General features: G+C 47.2%; 1 protein-coding gene across 1 annotated transcript in view; it reads left to right on the forward strand.

The window, feature by feature from the left end:
* Positions 1 to 18,088, forward strand: part of LOC144144511 (uncharacterized) — a 78,408-nt gene that overhangs the window by 33,363 nt on the left and 26,957 nt on the right. The window contains exons 7-9 of the mRNA XM_077675989.1: positions 7,303 to 7,429; positions 12,514 to 12,575; positions 16,948 to 17,025. Of these exons, the coding sequence (XP_077532115.1) occupies positions 7,303 to 7,429; positions 12,514 to 12,575; positions 16,948 to 17,025 (267 nt within the window). The remainder of the gene's footprint in view (positions 1 to 7,302; positions 7,430 to 12,513; positions 12,576 to 16,947; positions 17,026 to 18,088) is intronic.

The following is an 18,088-nucleotide window of genomic DNA, read 5'->3' on the forward strand; positions in this document are numbered from 1 at the left end:
GCAAGGCGGCGTCTGCGCACGAGCTAGGTGATCACAAAAGATGAGCATTTGCCCATGTAGCGACAAGAGGAGTTGCCCAACAATGAGGTGCCTGTTCCCCTGCAGCGAACCGATTTTGCTGACATAGTCGAGAATAGTGCGGCAATACGGCTTCCAGCCAACTGGAGAACGGCAGCACTAAAAAAAAGAACCGAGGCAGCGTCGGAAAATTGTTTTTTACGTGGCCGGAATGAAAGCGGGGGTCTACACTGAAGAGCGTTTGTTGTGAGGGACGATACCACGTATGTTGTCCACGAAAAGGAAAGCTGCTCCAACAGTCGTGTGAGGAAATAGCATTCGTGATGCAATAAAGTTGTGCAATTGGCATGGCAAGATAATTTGTGTGCATGCTTGACAGCCACTTCTACGCGAACATTCATTTAAAACGCTGTCGTTCTTGAGATTTTAGCCACCGCTTCAAATCCCTGGCCGTACATACACGACTCCTTGCATGATACCACCCGTTTCAAATAGATCTCGAACTGCAACGGCCGCAACAAAATAGTGAAACGTCCGCGAACAGTTATTTCTTTTGCAGTACGCAGCCACAAGTGGTGAGGACCGGAGATGCCGAGCGAAACGCTCCCCGCCAGCAGACGACGCTCGCTTTCCTCGCGCAACTCGCAACCGCAGCGCCGCGGTGGCGAGAGTTGCGGCCGGCCGACTTCTGTCCATGGCCGCGGCGGGGAGATACGGAACTGAAAAACGTTGCGAAGGTTACCGTTTCCGGAACCGAAATGAAAAAAAAAAAAAAAAAAGTGGCCAGTACCGGCGGCCGCTAAGTGCAGCCTCGAATGCGCGAGGTAGCGTCCGGTTTCACATTGTTGATTGATTGATTCATTGTAGGGTTTAACGCGCCGACGCAACGCAGGCGATGCGGCGCGCCATAGTGGAAGGCTCCGGATTAATTTTGACCACCTGGGGATCTTTAACGTGCGCCGAAATCTCGTACACACGGGCGTTTTTGCTTTTCGCCTCCATCAGAAAAGCGGCCGCCGCGGCCGGGAATCGAACCCGCGACCTCGTGCTCAGCAGCGCAACGCCTTAGCCACTGAGCCACCGCGGCGGGTGGTTTCGCACTGTTACTTCGCCAGAACTTTCACTAACACTTAACCGAGGCTAATGAAGTTAGGCGCCATTCCGACATCTCAACTGCCATAAACCGAGTTGAAGTAAGCCCTCCAACAGTTATTGTTGCATCAGAATAACAGCCACACTTTCAATTCTGCTCACTGCGAGTAAAGTGGGTTCTGATTTACAAAGCTACTTGCTCCTACGATATCGAAAAGCAGCCTTGGTTGGCCGGCGCCTCGGCTATTATAAGTCTTTTTTGAAGCGAACAAACACCCGCCGCGGTAGCTCAGTGGCTAAGGCGTTGCGCTGCTGAGCACGAGGTCGCGGGTTCGATTCCCGGCCGCGGCGGCTGCTTTTCTGATGGAGGCGAAGAGCAAAAACGCCCGTGTGTACGAGATTTCGGCGCACGATAAAGATCCCCAGGGGGTCAAAATTAATCCGGAGCCCTCCACTACGGCGCGCCTCATCGCCTGCGTTGCGTCGGCGCGTTAAGCCCCACAATCAATCAAATCAATGAAGCGAACAAACCGCGCACAGGCAGAAGTTAATCACAAAAATATTGTTACTATGACATTACGTGCAGACAGCTTTGTGAATATCATCCCGGTAACTTTCACCTCGCTACACATCGAGTATCAAGCAGACCTTTTTCGCGTCCTCTTTCTGCGCATGTGCTTGCAGGCCCCACCATTCCTTTTGGTGGTTCGCACTTATCGCATATGCTGCTTCTGACGACTGCGGTGGAGACACGGGACCCGACTCCAAATACATACTGATTGACATTTGCGTACAGCTGCAGAAGCACTAAGTTATCGGATGCTCAACCGGCAGCATAAGAAGACCTACTGAAGTTCGTCAACAGCGCACTCAAAAAGAGCTTTTGCGCACGAAGTAAAACATGCCGAGCGCGCGGGGTGCCTGCATAGCAAGCCTTTCAGATATAACCAATGGCGTACCCGTGCTTAGAAATTTTAGAAAATAGCGCCACCGGTGACCCTGTCTGAAAAAGCTACCAATTGTGCTTTTCGTATTCGCCGGTACGAGCGCTTTTCTTGGCCAAGAAAAGGTCCATTGCAAGCTGGATATGAAACTGCACGCTCTATTCCAAAGCTAGCTGATGCAACAAAGCACAAATGAATTTACCTTTGACGACACTTCAATGTTAGCCAAAAGGCCGAGAAGCAAGGCATGTGTATCGCCTGTGAAATTCCGGACACCACTGAACACATTATTTGGACATGCCCTCGATTTCAAACTGAAAGACAGGTTCTCCAAGACACCCTTCCCGGTAACTTACGACCATATTCATTAAATGATCTCCTGCGTCCCTGCTACCCACCTAATTTAGCGAAGGCAGTGTGGGATACTCTTCTTCATTTCATATCCCAATCCACTATTTTTCCCTTGCAGTTTCCCTGCCATACCCGTCGTGAACCCTGACTTATCTCTACCCCTAAGGGGGTCTGACGCACTAACAAAAGTCCCCCGGGTGTTTTTTCTACATTTCAATAATTGTTAAAACAAATTACCTTTGTATCGCTGTTTTCTACTTTCACCAGAGAGATGGACAGTCGATAAAATTTTACTTTCAAGTAAACTAAATATAACACAAAAAAGATTTTTTTCGTGATTGAAAAAAATAATGCAGGTCATGGTTCAGGAGAGGAGCAGTTTCGTAATCTTTCTCACTTCGCGAAAACCACGGCTGATCATTGTGCGACTGGTTGCCACGACCAAGGCTTATTTGGTTCACTTAGGCAGTGAGGCAAAAGTCGCACAAATATTTAAACCCGCGCGTAGAACAACTGTAGTTAAATAGTGAAACCTTTAGATGGGTCTAAGGCGCGCTGGTGGCGGTAGGCCAGCTTAAATACGGCAAATATGGAGGTGGAAGTGCAAGTGTTCGAGAATTGACAAAATATCTTTGTTTTCTGTGACAGATGCAATTGCAAATGTACTGGCAAGTGCGCATTTCCCCCTATTTGTTGGAGTGAAAAATATTTTAAGTAAAAAATCTATTGACGATACCGATACTCTCTGCAAAATAAAAGCGCAGCGGAAATGGCGGTCTTCTCGGTCTGGGCTGCGTCTCACTAAGTGATGGCGTCATCAGCGAACGCGCGGCGGCGTGCGCTACTCGCAGCGCGGTATGTCGCAGCGCGTCCGTAGCGGAGCATGTTGTGAATCGTGTTTGAACCTAACGCTGATATGCAACCTGGTTCAGATGTGCCACAAAATGAAGAGGGCGACGAAGGACTGCTGTACGTGGAGCCCACAGCGCGTGCTTGGACATCGTGCTTTTTCTGAGCTTGGAAAAAGAAGACGCTTGCTTTCATTGACGCATAGTTTAGCGTCGAGGCCGCCTAGCATCAAGCACCCCACTTGGCTATCCGAACGGTTTCCCTTCTTAACCACGCACCGGCAAAATTTAATTGACAAGACTCTTTCGATGCTGCTGTCATCCTTCACATAATATCGAAATGAATTCACCCTGGGGAGTCACCACCCCAAGTTGTCGGCAATGTTCAGCGACCTCCATCGCGGACCTAAACCATTTAATCTGGCACTGTGCTGCGTTCGCAGGACATCAATATTGTCTTCAAAGGGTACTCCCCTATGGTTTTTGACAAGATTACCCCCATACCATAATACCCTATTCCTTGCCACGCTAGGCACTTTTTCCCCTGAGAGCGGTCTGGTACGAGTAGTGTGAGCCGGAGTCTACAACCAGATCGGTACCTCAAACCGGACCATTACTTCTTCCATTGGAAGCTCACTACATGCCCTTTGAAGAAGATTCATGAAATGGGTATTCCTACGTCCCTGCTATCCTATTTCCCCCTTCTGTCGTACCGGGCTTCCCTTTCCCAAGAAAGGACTTTACTTTATTGTTCACTTTATTACTTTATTACTTTATTGTTCAAACTGCTGACTAATCAACTTCTTTTCCATTTTATTGAGTTAAGTTGTCTTACTAATACCAACCCAACCGGATTCGCTGCAAACTATTATTACTGGCTTCCTTCAGTTTCAACAAATTATGGCAAAATGACTTCGCATTTTTCCGCTATTTCAAGCTGGAATAGTCTGCCGGATGCAATTAAGTCACTTTCTTCTTTATCGCGATTTAAAAAGCAACTTAAAGAATTTCTTTTGCAGTTTTGATTCGTTCACAGTAGTTGTACGAATGTGTAATTTTGCGTGTGTTTATCGTTTTTGTTGTTGTCGCATGGTTGTTCGCGGTTTTATTGAATATGTGGGTGTTTGTGGTTTTGTATTGCTACTGGGATACAATTTTTTTTTCTTCAGTGTCAGCTACATTCCAATTCGCTTTGCTCATTTTTTTTTCCCCACTTTCTTTTAAACGTGCGCAATACTCGCCCTTTGAACTGCGTTAGTTTTTGTCCTCTCTTGGCATAAATTCTTTAGAGATATCGCTTAAACGCACTGTTTGGTCTATTCATTTTTCCTGCACATTCTGAACTGTTGTTTTGCTTTAAATTGTGATTTGAAATACAATACAGTGTAGTGTGTCCAGTTTTTCCTACTTTCCTTTTTTTTCCTTTTTTTCTCCTTTCCTTTTCCTTTTTCTTTCTGTTTGTTTTTCTTCGTTCCATCCTTTTTTTTTCTTCTCCTTCTCTTTTTTTAATTTAGTCTGTCTGGTAATGTTACATCAGTTCTTGGTTTACATTGCTCTGTTGTCATTTCGGCTCTGTAAGTTCAAATCTGAGACTTGTGATTATTTAAATTGTCTTTAGGTGCTTTCATTGTATTTTTCTATGTAATTATGTATCGAGGGTCCCGGTGCAGTATCAACTATGGGACCCTCGTCTGGATATATCTTCACATGTAACCTTCCTCTTTTTTTTTTTTACAATAAACTACTACTGCTTATTTCTGGAGCGCCACTGCAAACGGTTTTCCAAGACGTGTCCCGCGCCGCTCAGCATTATCGCCCTCTCCCCCTCACACTTTTGCCATACTTTCGTCCTCCGCTGTCATGCTCGGTCTATCTTCGGTGTTCTCCCCGTTCTCTCGGTTACAACGAGGCCGACACCGAGTTACGAAGCGAAAATTTTAAGAGCTACACTCTTAAAATCTTTTGCTTACTTCGGAATTACCAGAAGCGCCATTTCTAATCCTTTATTGCATTTACAAATGGCGGATATTACTACTTATGCGGTTAGTTTTAAACTGTGATGCTATCGGCGGTACAGCACTGCGGTGTAGCCAAAAAAGCTTCGTCGAACCCATATTTTCAGCCGGCAGTGTGCCGCGCTAGACGTCGGAGAAACTCGAGGTCCACTGGGTACGTTCCCCTTCTTTGTCAGAAGGCGTGCGGAACTTGTATCGGCCGCTCTCAGCCAGGTGCAAACATCGTCTGCGCCAAGCTACTTTTAACTATTGCGAAGGAGGAGGAGGTAGAAGAGGAAGGAGGAGGAGGAAAAAAATATTTAAAACTGGTTTTAGGGGAGAGGGCTGGCGTAGGATGCCATTTTCTCCGTGGCGTGGGCGGCCCGCTTGGTTAGTGCCAACTGCACTTCCCTGTCGGAGCTCTCCAGGGCCTGCTTCCAGGGTGAGATGGGAGGGGAAAGAGGGAAATGGGTTGTGGTGACACTCGTAGATAGAGTGATAACGCGCATCCAGCGCGATACACTGAAGGCAGACAGGCGAAGGTAAGAGTATGGGTTTCACGTAGTGAAGGATAGTTCGGCGGGGGGTTGTGTTGGTTTGAAGTAGCCCCCAGTTGCGAGCGGCCTAGTCGGTGAGGGAAGGGTATGGCGAGGATATATCCCGTAGAGGAGACGGGAGTGCTGGGTAATGTACCGGTACGAGACTAAAGCGTCCCGCAAGCTGGGGGTGCTGGGGGTGCCGTGGGTAGGACCAAAAGAAGGGCTCGCTCGGGTGACAAGGGCTTGATCTGTACGGCTGGTCGTCTCAATGACTTCTGTTCCCGTGTGGGCCGGGGTCCACAGCAGAGCCACGGGGTGGGGCAGTGTTCTACGGGAGAGGATTTTGAGCACGACTGGGGAGAGCAGGCCTGCCGAGAAGTAGCCAATCTCCGATTGAGAGTCAGAAAGGGCGACACTGGGTGTGGGAAACTGTACTAGGGCGAAGGCGATGGCCGGCTTCGTAGCAGCGGTTGCTGGTGTTGTATGTATTGTGAGTGCGTACAGGGGAAGGGGGTGGCGGTCGAGCGACGAAAGGACGGTTGTGAAGAAAGCCGGCTCACCACGTCGACGCGTAAATGATGCCTGGGGGGAGGGAAGGTGTTGTGCAGAGGTCTTGTCGTGGCCCTTCGGTGGTCTACGTGGTGGCGGTGATGCATATTCCGCGGCAGTGGCCTAGAGGCTGCGCAGCGGAGTGGGAATAAGGGAAGTCATAGATGAAAAGGAAGGGGGCCGTCACGTGGGTCGCTGCAAGAACAGTGCGGCCGGGATGCGCGCGATAGTCTAGCTATCTGGGCTGGCTATGGTGGGCTTCGATGATTTTATGGAGGGTATTATAAACGCTCAGGGCTAATAGTCGGCTGGTGGGGACTTTGACACAGGCGTATTAGGAGCACAACGTGTTAGATGCGCCTTAGTAGGCAGTCTTGTTTTGTTTTGTCGGAGGCAGTCAGTTTACAGCAGGGTAGGTAAAAGGTAAAGCGAGGGAGTACGAAGAAATTACGTGGCAAGCGTTCAGGTTCGGAAATGACATGACAGCGTGTGGTGATTCTTTGTAGAATGTTGAGGGTTTGGAGGGCGTGTGGTCGGTGTTTAGCCAGAGTGGTCTCGTTGTCCCGGTTGACTTGAAAAGTCAGACTGAGCAAGCGGAGGGAGGAGACGTGAGATACGATGGGGTTGTCGATGTAAGCTCTACTGAGGGATTCCGCGGCGGGTTGTTTAGCGTGTTTGTGCCTACGAGGCTTAAGATTTAGTCATTGTGATTTCGAGGCTTTTTTTTTTTCTCGCCAGCATAAGGTACATATTCGGATCAAATTTAGGCAAAGCAAAATTTGAGTGCAGTTGGCCTTTAAGCTTACACTATCATGTTTTTGTAGTAAGACTACCTAGGTGTTTCTTTGTTTCCTGTAGTGTTGCAAGTGATAACGGCGTTTCGATTACCTTCGCGTTTCTTACATCGCCGAGATATATTTATGCATTTCTCTTACAGTAACCACCCGTAAATTCTACCGCATTTCAGATGGATTATGATAGGACAGGGGATTACACGGCTAATCTCACGCTCGGAGTTTGTGTACTGGGCGTCTGCAATAGCACTGAATTCAGAACAAAGTTCCCTGTAGATTTGAGAGATGACCAAACAGCCGGTAAGTCGAAATCAAATAAGACCCAAAACCCAATGTTTGATACAATATATATAAATCAAGGCGCGGTAAACCAAACCAAGCGCTTTCTTGAAATAAAGGCATCAAAATATGAGCAAGCTATAATTACAAATATTTGTTAAGAATGAACTACGAATTTTAATCTGTTTCTTGTTTTGAAATGCTGTTTTAGAACGCCAATATTACGTAGGGCGGGAAAGTTAATTCTAAACTACTGAACCAGCCAGCGCTGTCACTGGTTTGTTTATAAGAGGGAAGAATCCTGTTGGTGTGAACAGTGCGTGATAGACATGAGGGGCGCATCCAGAGAGCCGAAATTGGTTTGGATGCATGTGAGGTGCGCCAGTTTAGCCGGCAGCGGTACAGGGAGCATTGTGTGATCTCGTGTATGTCCCTACTATAAAACCCTCCCTAACCAGAGCCCTGCCATCACCCCTTTCGGACTCACGCAGTCTTACGCTGACTAAGAAATGAAAATCCAGTAGTCAGACCCATCTACAATTCGTTTATGTATTACGTACCATGATAAAGGGCACCAGCAGCGAATGCTACTCCGGTGGTTGAAATTGGCCAATTTATTCGGGCAGGGTACGTCACGCAGGACTAGGTGCATCGACTCTGGAGAACGTAGTAAAAGACTGAAGGAGGGTGATCACTGCAGAAATGTTGTCCTAACTGGCTTGCAGTAAGGTTGGATACAGTGGATTTTGTATTACTGGGCTACTATCAAGTCTGTTTGGTGAAACCGGTGCATGGGGTCAGTGGATCCAGGATGCGTAACTGAGTTCAATCGGAGAAAAACGTCACTGAGGGGTCGCATTGGTCATTGAAAGCTCACCTGCTACGGCCACCTTTACAAGGTGGGCTGACATGCATGAATGTCTGGAGGAGGGAGCTCGAGGTATATACAATTTACTTTCGATGCCCATGCCGAAGACTTGTTCTGCGTAGGCTTTCGTGGTGAAGGCTGTCCGGGAACTTGCGGAGCCCTGGCGTCCTATACGTGTTGAGGATGGTAGGTACAAATGAAATAAACGTGTTCTTGGGATTGCGAGAAGGCTTCAAGGCGGCGCCTTTAATTACCAGGTTCCCGTTCCTGTTGTGTTGTAACCACTCAGACGACATACTCGAACGGCGAGATAATACAGGAGTTCGGCAGGAAGGGCATTGTGGAGCTGCGGTGGACATGAGTAGGCTGATGATGATGATTTACTTTATCGGCAGGGAAACTAGGCTTTACTTTGCAGAAAAAAGGTGCGCATGCATTTAAACCAAATGCTGGAACATGCATTCACGACAAGGGCTAGGCAGAGTCATTTGTTACATCGCTCCCACCGCAGATCAATATTGCTGCTGTGCTGTGAGAGAGGCTGCGGCATTTTTACAAGCTCATTGGCTGTAGCCACGCAGTCATGGTCACCAGAAGCTGGGTGACATAATTGAGAAGGAAGGAAGAAAGGAAGGAAGGAAGGATGTAGAAGAAAGGCAGGAAAGTTAACCTGGCTAGAGCCTAGTTTGCTATCTTGCACGTGGAAAAGGGTACATAGGCAAAAAAGGGAAAGGAAAGAATGAAGAAAAATGGCAGCATCTCCACTCCGTGGTTGATGGCGAGGGTGCGGAGTACGGGGACTCGAAATGACATCCGATTTCCGCCCCGACCGTCATTCGATTTGAGCCGTGAGTTGCACCTTGATTATTTCCTAAATGAAACTCAAACTCACGGCTCAAATCGAATTTCGCTCGATTTTCGCTTGATGGTGGTGTGAGCACGGTTTGACGCGGACGGACACTGGGAGGTCCTAATGTACTTCGCACAGTTATAAGCGAGGGAGTAAGCCGTTTGACTCTCGGGTACTAACTTACGGTCGTAACCCAATTGGTAAGGCGACTGACACTAACTCTGTCTGGTCTACCATACACAGGCTCGACTCCTACCGGTGCCTGTGTGATTTTTTTGCGATTGTAAATGTCATGCGCACGAACGCGGACGGACATTGTGCGGTCCTAAGGTACTCCGCACCTAAAATTGGAGCAGACAGGTATGCCCAGCGCTGAAACACTAAACTGGGAAGGAATAAATGAAAGTAGGAAGCAATTATGGCGGCACACTCTTTTGAATTTTTGTAGTTGATGCGTAGTGATGATCCAGCCCAAACTGTGGCTGGTGTTTTAGGAATGTTTTAGAGGTCATGCAACACCAAATCCGTTCTGCGCGATCTCTATTAAATTATGACGAGAGTTCACGGCCCTCTAATAATGATGATGGCTGCCGAACCTTAGTCGCATTGAGATGTCTGAGATCCTTTTGCGCACTACGATTTGTTGACAGAAATCGAGAGTTAGCTCGGCAAAGCTAAATACGGTAACAAACATTATCGCCACTCCGGGCACAAGCACGAGCAAGGCGTCCACATACAATGGCTGTGGCGCAGTTTCATGTGGGAGGGCACGTATGGCGTCGGTGGTATCGCAATAAATTAAAAAAAAGATAAGTGTAGCGACTTCGCACTCCCTTTGTAGACTTCTGAATAGGTGGCAGTTGGGACAATTTGTCTATGAAAAATAGGGAAGTATGTGCGAACTCCACAAAGAACCGACCAATCAGGGTAGTATGCATTTGGCGTAAACGGTTCGCATCTTCCAGTTTCTCCCTGACGTCACACCACGCACTAGTCTAATAGAATCCACTTCCACCCAGCCCATTTAGGCGCTAATTCTAGAGCATGAAGTTCATTCTAGCGGCCGTGCCGTCCGCAGCAAAGCGCGTCGTTGAAACATCGCGTAGCAACAACGTTGTCCAGAGCAGCGCCCTGTGCCCATTTAGCAGGAGCAATGCCACGTGACCTAGTCATCTATCAGTGTACGGTGTCCAGCCTAGCTACTGGGCGTGCGCAGCAGTTGCTGGTATCTCTTCCTCACCACTCACCGTTTCACTCCCCAATAGGTGTTGTTTCTTTTCCCCCCTAACCATCTGCCGAAACGAAGACCGCGCAACACCATCGCGCGCCATGGCAGTGCTAAGCAAGTAGCCTAAGAACGTTTCTGATTAAACATATCGTAATTACTTGACTCAGTCGGCATACAACGCGCCATCATCCGATTCGCGCAAGCAGTGTGGCGGGAAGCTGAGGCTAAAAAGAACGACCTTGAAATGCAAAATAAACGTCTTACCTCCTTCACATCTGATGCGAGCTCTTGATTTCTACATAAAACTGTATTCTCTGCATAGCACTTATGTAAACCTGTGAAGGAGATTGCAATAAAGAGTGGTGCGAAGCTTGTTTTTTTTTACTGTGAAGCTGTTAGCCACACGTTGGTCGGAAAATTTCGCGTCCTAAAAAAAAAAACCCAGGAAGGATCCAGCTGTTCCGGCCAAGACACCAAGTGCATGCGTCAGGTTAGGCATGACCCATCATTTGCTGCCAGAGAAGCCCAGCGCATTGTTTCTTTACAATCAGGCATACAGCATAGAGCTGAGTTAACCACAAGGAAACCACAAAAAAAGCATTGAAACCGCATGATGGATGATAAGGCGCCTGTGAACAATTGGAAGCACCCTTCCCCCTTTTGCATGTTCTCTGGAAAAGGGGGGTTGACGTCCTGCGAGGGCGAGGGCGTCCTTCGAGGGCGAGGGCGAGGGCAAGAATTGCCTCCAGAGAATCCGAGTGCAAGCGACAAGCCCGCCGAGACGACGGGGAACATTTCATACCCTCCCCTATCAGCATCACGTAAAGTGGTTTTCAACAGTTTCGCTGTACATCACCTTGTGAAGGGCGGCGTGGCGACCATTTTTTTTTTCATTCTGGCTTTGCTGCAATACGTGTTTCCGTCCGGCCCAATCATAAAGAAAAATGGAGATGTTTCGGTATAGCACAACTTGTCGAGGTAACTCGGCGAACACTAACGGACAACTGATGCTCACGTCTTGATATGAAAAAAAATTAAGTGCTGCGTAGTTTGTTTTGTCTCCAAAGAATCCACGATAACACAAGTAACCTCTAACTAAGTAGTGTCGTTTTCCTGTTTACGAAAATGCGTAGTTTAGAGCTTTCAAGCTACAGCACGTTCGGTCATTTCAAGCCTCAACGGAGGGTCGAATCATTTCGTGGGGCAATGCTCGAATGCTCTATAACAACGTTTATTTTCCTGTTAATTTTAGTGTCAAGCGGGCAACCTACAAACGTTCGGTGGCATATGAACCTGTGGACGTAGCACGCTGTGTGAGCGCAGTTTTATTCGATAGAAGATGAGAGCATGGGTAAGCAATTAAACGGTAATCGTGGCTCCTTATCCTTCAGAAGCAACTGCAGAAAATCCGCAAGGTGTACTTCGTGGTTCGCCACTCCGGCAGGCACAGTGATGTATGAGGTTAACCGGATCGTTTTCTTTACACAGACTTACTACAATATGTGAAGGAAAATTTGACATCTACCTTAATTAGGTCGAGTTCAAAAATTTTCTTTCAGAGAAACTTACTCCCCCTTGGGGACTCGATTGGCTATTATTGTTATAAAACTCATAATCATATTCGGTATAATAATGTTATATTAGTTTGGAATGCACTGTTTTGGTGTATCAATAGCAGAAACGACTATTATTCATTGCGTGAGGGTGTAGGCACGTACTTGGTGAGTAGGCTACAATAGTGAAGCGGGTACATATCCATTCATCGGAGTGATACAGCAGCAACGTCTTCTTACTACACAAATTACCCCGTGCTTTTGAAAAGGCAAGGCAATTTACGCTTTCCCTAGACAGCGGCAGATGTTTATGTTGAGGAATCTCTTCAGGCATTAGCCCAAATAACTGAAGGGGAATATACGTTGTAAGAAGCAAGCTGTTGCAAGTTCTGGTATGCCATATCCATTTTTTGTCTGTTCTCATCTTGTTTATGACTTACGCGTGTGGGCAGAAATTGCAATTCCCGCTATAACCTGTGTAAACAGCACGGTCAGCCGGTTATAAATAAGTTATTTGAACAGTCTCGGCGAAAGCTTTGTAAAATTACTACTTACAGTTCAGCTTTGCAGAGTTGTTTTTTGAACTATTTGTATATTTATTTACAGAGGTACTGCAACTGCCACCACTAGATCGCTGCACACGCGATGAACTGCCGGTCACTGACAGCGTGAGTAATTAAGATTACTTCAATACGTAAATGGAGTCAGGAACGCCCATGAGCCCCTCAGGAGACTGCGTCACATACACATAACATCTATCCAGAACAGGTTGTAAGGCCAGTGACTGCCCTTGCGCTTTTATTTAAGCTCTTTGTTGAGGTTTTTTTTTACTGGTTTGTTTATTGAGCAGAATACTCCCTTCAGGAGTGAGAAGCTTCGTATTAGAAGGACTTCGCAGCAATGACCACGATCTCACCTATCGCATTCAAAGCCTGTTAAGATGCGCGCAATAAGAAGCTGGAACTCTAAAATTCGCAATGCGCCTCGATAGAGAGCGCTTGAGCAATATGCAAAATAGCAATAAAACTATCGTGTTTACAACTCGCAAGGGTGTCACAATATGCACCCACTCACGAAGAGCCCAATATTGGTTAGGCATGTGTTTCTTGATAAAATATTACTGTCTCTAGGCGGCAGTGTCACCTTCGGCCGGTTATTTTGTGTAGTCGTTTACATGTGCCACAAGAGTTGGGTTAGGGGTCACTGAAACCAAAACTACAACTAACAGACCTTCGATAAACTCAGTGAATTATTACCCCTCCGAACAAAATGGTGGGGAAACCGGGAAAGGGAAAAAAGCTCGGGCAGTTCAAGGAAAGAAGACAGGAGGTAAAAGAAAGGCAGGAATGTAACCAGGCTACAACCAGGTTTCCTTTCATGCTCGGGGTAAGAAAAAATGTGGGAAAGAGGACATCAGAAAAAAACTTCGAGGAGAGCGAAAAATATCCCGGGAAAATGTTATCGCGACATTTCTACCGACGTGCTTGGACGAAGTGTAGGGTGGGCGATTGTCAAAAATAAAAAGAACTCCGGGCCATCTCTCCTAACGTGAAACCATAGGAGGAGTGAATCATGCTGGAAAAAGGTTCACAGCGCGGGAGACGAGGACGGGGAAGAACACAGGACAAGCGCTGACTTCAACAAGCTTTATTGACGATACCGCCCAGAATATATACAGAAGGAAAAAAACAAAAAAAGAAGACAAAGAAAGCGATGAACATGACGTATCACTTATACACATGTAGAACCATATCGCGACGCAGCCAGATAATGAAGTTCGTTTTTTGAAAGTGCTATCGACGGCGCGCTGATGCATAGTTCACCCAGTCGCTGCATCTTTTCAGCTTCTACGATTTCGCGTGTTAGCTGTTCACGGTGTCTGTAGATAATCTCACATTTTTTCAAGACCTGGGACGCAACCACAATCTCGACAGTGAATGCCCAGAGGGCCTTGTACTGCGGTATCAATATTGCAATAATGCGCGTTTATTCTTTTGTTTAGGCATGTGCCCGTTTGGCCAACGTACTTCTTCCCGCAAGTAAGCGGAATGACATAAAAAACGCCAGCAGTACATGGCACAAAAGACTCTCAGTGCTTAGTGGTGTGAATGTGTCGTCGTCCGGCGCGGGAATTCACGCGTTCGCAAGGCCCTGATAATTTCGCAGGGGCAGAGAACACCCCTCTAACGTTGACTTTGTTGCCTATCTTCTTCAAAACGGCAACACCGCAAGAGGCTTCTTCCCGTCAGCGCAGTCCGTCATGTCATTTTCTCCCTGCTCAATTTTATTTACAATTTTTCCTACATGGAATCCAATCGAGGCTCCGGAAACCCAATGCTTCTGAGGCGAAACGCTTGTGTGAGAAGGCTAAGCTGTAAAGAGTGGCTACAAGACTTGTGCAGGGCATTAATGAAACATAGAATTGCAATTCCGCGTTTAACAAGATTACAATGCGCCGACAGAAAAGGCAGGTGGTGTTTCTTTGCCCGGGGCTTATAGATCCAGCACAGGTGATCAGTAGAGATGCTTATCCTGAGATCCAAAAATCTCAACTCCCCATGTAATTCATTGGTAACTCATTTTCCAAAATGAATTGCCAACTCACCCAAGCATCCACTCTACTGAGCGCCGTGGCGTCTTTGCCCACGAAGGTGAAAACGTAACGCGATACCTGGAGCAGGACGAAGTATGTAGTGTATAAGTGCATTATTGGCGCCTTGGCCTTTTTGCCCACGGAGATGAAACAGTTAAGGGTTAGAGGTATAGAGCTTTGCTGTAAGTCTCGTGTCTTTAAAGCTCGATGCATTCTATCGGGAGGATTTGAAAAACGACCGCCCCGATGTGTTCTTTTAATACGCGTTATCTTCTAGCGCGAGGAGTTGGCAAACAAGTGTCCCGGTGTTTTAGCACCTTGACTGCATGATACTACGACGACATGAGACGACGGTGATATGATACGATGATGATATGAAACGCCTAAAGCCCGAGCCCCTAAGGGGCTTTGCCCCTAAACCAATAGCAAGATTCGCTTTTTCTTGCCTTGTTTAGCTGCCGCACTCCCTTCGCGAGTTTTATTTCAGCCCTAAAGTTCCCGAAACCAGCTAGATGAAAAGGTTAAAACCTTTCCTTTCGGACCATTTTCGCGATGGGTACGAAGAATGTCTACGCCTGGAATTTGCGGTTACTTGACAGTGTTTCCCCTATATTACAAGCACCCTGGTCGTCCTTTCTACCCTCAACGTTATGCTGGAATCATTGGCCTGGTACGTGGCTCAATACAGCACGTTGATCCATTCGCATTTGTTGGGGCGATAGTATGGCATCGCCCATTCGGTGAGAATCCGGCGTCATCAGCGTAACTACGACGGTACGAAAAGCCCATGTGCTCAGATGCCAAAATCATCGCCAACAATTCGTGTTCCATTCGCCACGAACGCCGGTATATGACGGCACGTCCACATCGACTGCGAACAGTCATGTGGGCACGAACGCAAACAAGCATTGCGAAGAACGTGGATATATGGCAGCCTAATATTCTGATTGGCTGCGCCGCGTCGTGTGGCTGCGAACTGAAGCACGCAGGGTATATTCGGCATGCAACGGCCCAAACTTAGAACTAAAGTGGCGCTTTTAACGTCTAAAGTCAGTCGGTTTCTGAATAGTTACAATTAGTTTATGTTGCTCTGCATGTCATAGGGCTTAATGGTAAGGTTACCTGAAGTTAACATGTAATATACAGTATCCTAACGAGATACTCACCCAGATGGATTAGCTTGTGGCATGACAGCTGCCGTCAGATACTAATGGTCGATTTAATCATTCCGGTTAGGCTAATTCCGGTCAATAATAATTCCGGTTCAATAATTTCAGTCAAGTCAAGTATACCCGCTTAGGGAGATTGGCCAAGATTGTCAAAATAAAACTCCCGCGTTCACCTCAATTGTGCCAACACTAGCATGAAACGAGAATATCACGTCATAGCAGACCCCTCTCCAAGGTGATGTCCAATGATTATCAATCACTTCCAAAAAAAATTGAAAGAAGCTCACACTTATAGCAACAATGATGAAGAAAAATTCGTTGCTGCAGCGAAGAAGAAACAATTCGGCTGCAATCGTGAACATATACTTAGTGATGGTCGTGAAAGTGGCGCATAGCTTCGCTGCCTTCAAGTATTACGCGTTAGTCCAAGCTTCCTTCATTTTTTTCCTTGTATTTGATGCGAGGTCCTCACGTGGCGCAAACACACGCGCAAGCCTGGATGTCGCCGAGCGCTCCTCACGAGGCACACGCTCACGTGCATGGTAACGCTCGACGGCGGAAATAAAAGCTTAACGTGCTCTGCTGTGGAAATGAGAGCAGAAACCCGACACATTTACGCTACGTAGGGAAGCCGAGGTGCAATTTTACGTAAATTATTTGTCACTCTGTAACACTGAATAACACAGAACATAAATATATTTCCGGCCATTTTTACAGCGACTGAGATTCATACGTGCAGGTTGTAGCTCAGTTTGTGCGCCCCCAGAAAAGTTACTGTGGCGCTAGGATGTACCAATACGTACGGGACATTCTTCCTGACCGCACCTCCATTCTTAGCCTTAGCGATCAGCTGTCCATCTCTTTCCAAGGCAGACCGCATTGCATGCCCCAAGACTTCGTTCTTACTCTCTATTTTTCAACGTAGCAACGCTCCAACTATCCCCTTCCATCGAGTATCCTACGATTGGTGCATGCTCTACACGCACACCACCTTTCCATCTGAATAACCCTAGGGTCTATAGGTGCTGAGCAGGACGCTCCACAAGAGGCCATTAACACCGTGGAAACATGCGTTCACTATTGCGGTCTCCGCTGCGCAGCTGAGAAATATAACCCCCGCAATGACACTATCCTCTTTTGAAGGCGCGTCCTCCAGTCGAACGGGACATGCATACACACCATACGTAAACATTAAGGCATACTGCTCCGGGATAAATATCGCATTCGTCAATGCTGGTCCCACTGAAGTTTCTTGTATTTTTCTTTCCCTTCCTGCAGTTCCGCCCACTTGCTAACTGCGAGTTCCACTGCGAGGGCCGGGAAAACATAAATATCGCCGATTGGAGCCCATGTGCCGTAAGTAATCTTGCGTGTTTCGTAGTTTTGAACAGATAAATGCTGAGGTAGGAGTGACAGTAAACACTGTGCAGGTACATAACGTGTTTCATTCGCTTAGCGCATTGGTTCTCAGCCATGGATGTGCCCTTGTGTTTATCCCGGACCACTTGTGGTCGTGTGGAAACGATGGAAGACCCGTTGCAGAGGGGCCCGGGAAGTGGTATACAAAAAATAAGTTACCTTAATTGGAGTGGGAAACAGGCCTATTTTATTGGCCAAATTTCTACATCACTTCGTTTGAGACAGCTACAATTCGGTGCACAACCACACTCAGAGTGGTCCATCTGGAGCCTCAATTCGCCTGTTTCGGTATTTGCTCTTCCAGTATGCAAGTCTGGAAAAAGCATGCTCACATGCATGCGTTGTGGAGAACTGCTCAGCCACCCAGGAAGAAGGGCGAACATTCATGCAGTTCTGGCAAACTGTCTCCATATTCTCATTGAAGAAATTTGCCTACATCACTGTGTTCCTGGAGCTCAGTCAATCCATTTGCCTCTTTGACATGTTCATGTACATAGCAGTTTACGACGCCTTCAAAGACAGCCATATTCCATATGGCGGAGGGGGCGGAACTCCTGGAAGTAGTTATTGATGCGCAACTTGGCATGCCCAGATATGATTTTGCCTATGTCGGTCGCAAATGCTGCCCCTGAGACTGCAAAATCACGGAGCACCTTACACGGGATTCGTCGTCCCTGCTCAGTTAATCAACTGTAGAGCTTTTTTAGAAAAGCATCTCACTGGTGGTGGAGGGGGTAGGTGGAGACATGTTGACGGGTTTGTCCTTAACAATTTTATGTTTTGCTTCGTGACTCTGAATGTGTCACAGCCAGAGTTGGCTCGGAAGGGCAACAATGTTTTCTTCGGGAAAGGGATTCGCGCACCCCGGAAATGCCTTGGCGGGCCCCTTGGGTTCCGCGACCGCCATTTGAAAACCAGCGGGTAAGAATATTGCGGCAGCGCAGGTATACACTTGTGCATAAAAATAGTTGCTTTGCCGCGTTATGACAAAATTACAGGA

This window comes from Haemaphysalis longicornis, unplaced genomic scaffold (assembly GCF_048455015.1).
Source record: "Haemaphysalis longicornis isolate Haplotype H1 unplaced genomic scaffold, Haemaphysalis longicornis Haplotype H1 scaffold_7, whole genome shotgun sequence".
Classification (NCBI taxonomy): domain Eukaryota; kingdom Metazoa; phylum Arthropoda; class Arachnida; order Ixodida; family Ixodidae; genus Haemaphysalis; species Haemaphysalis longicornis.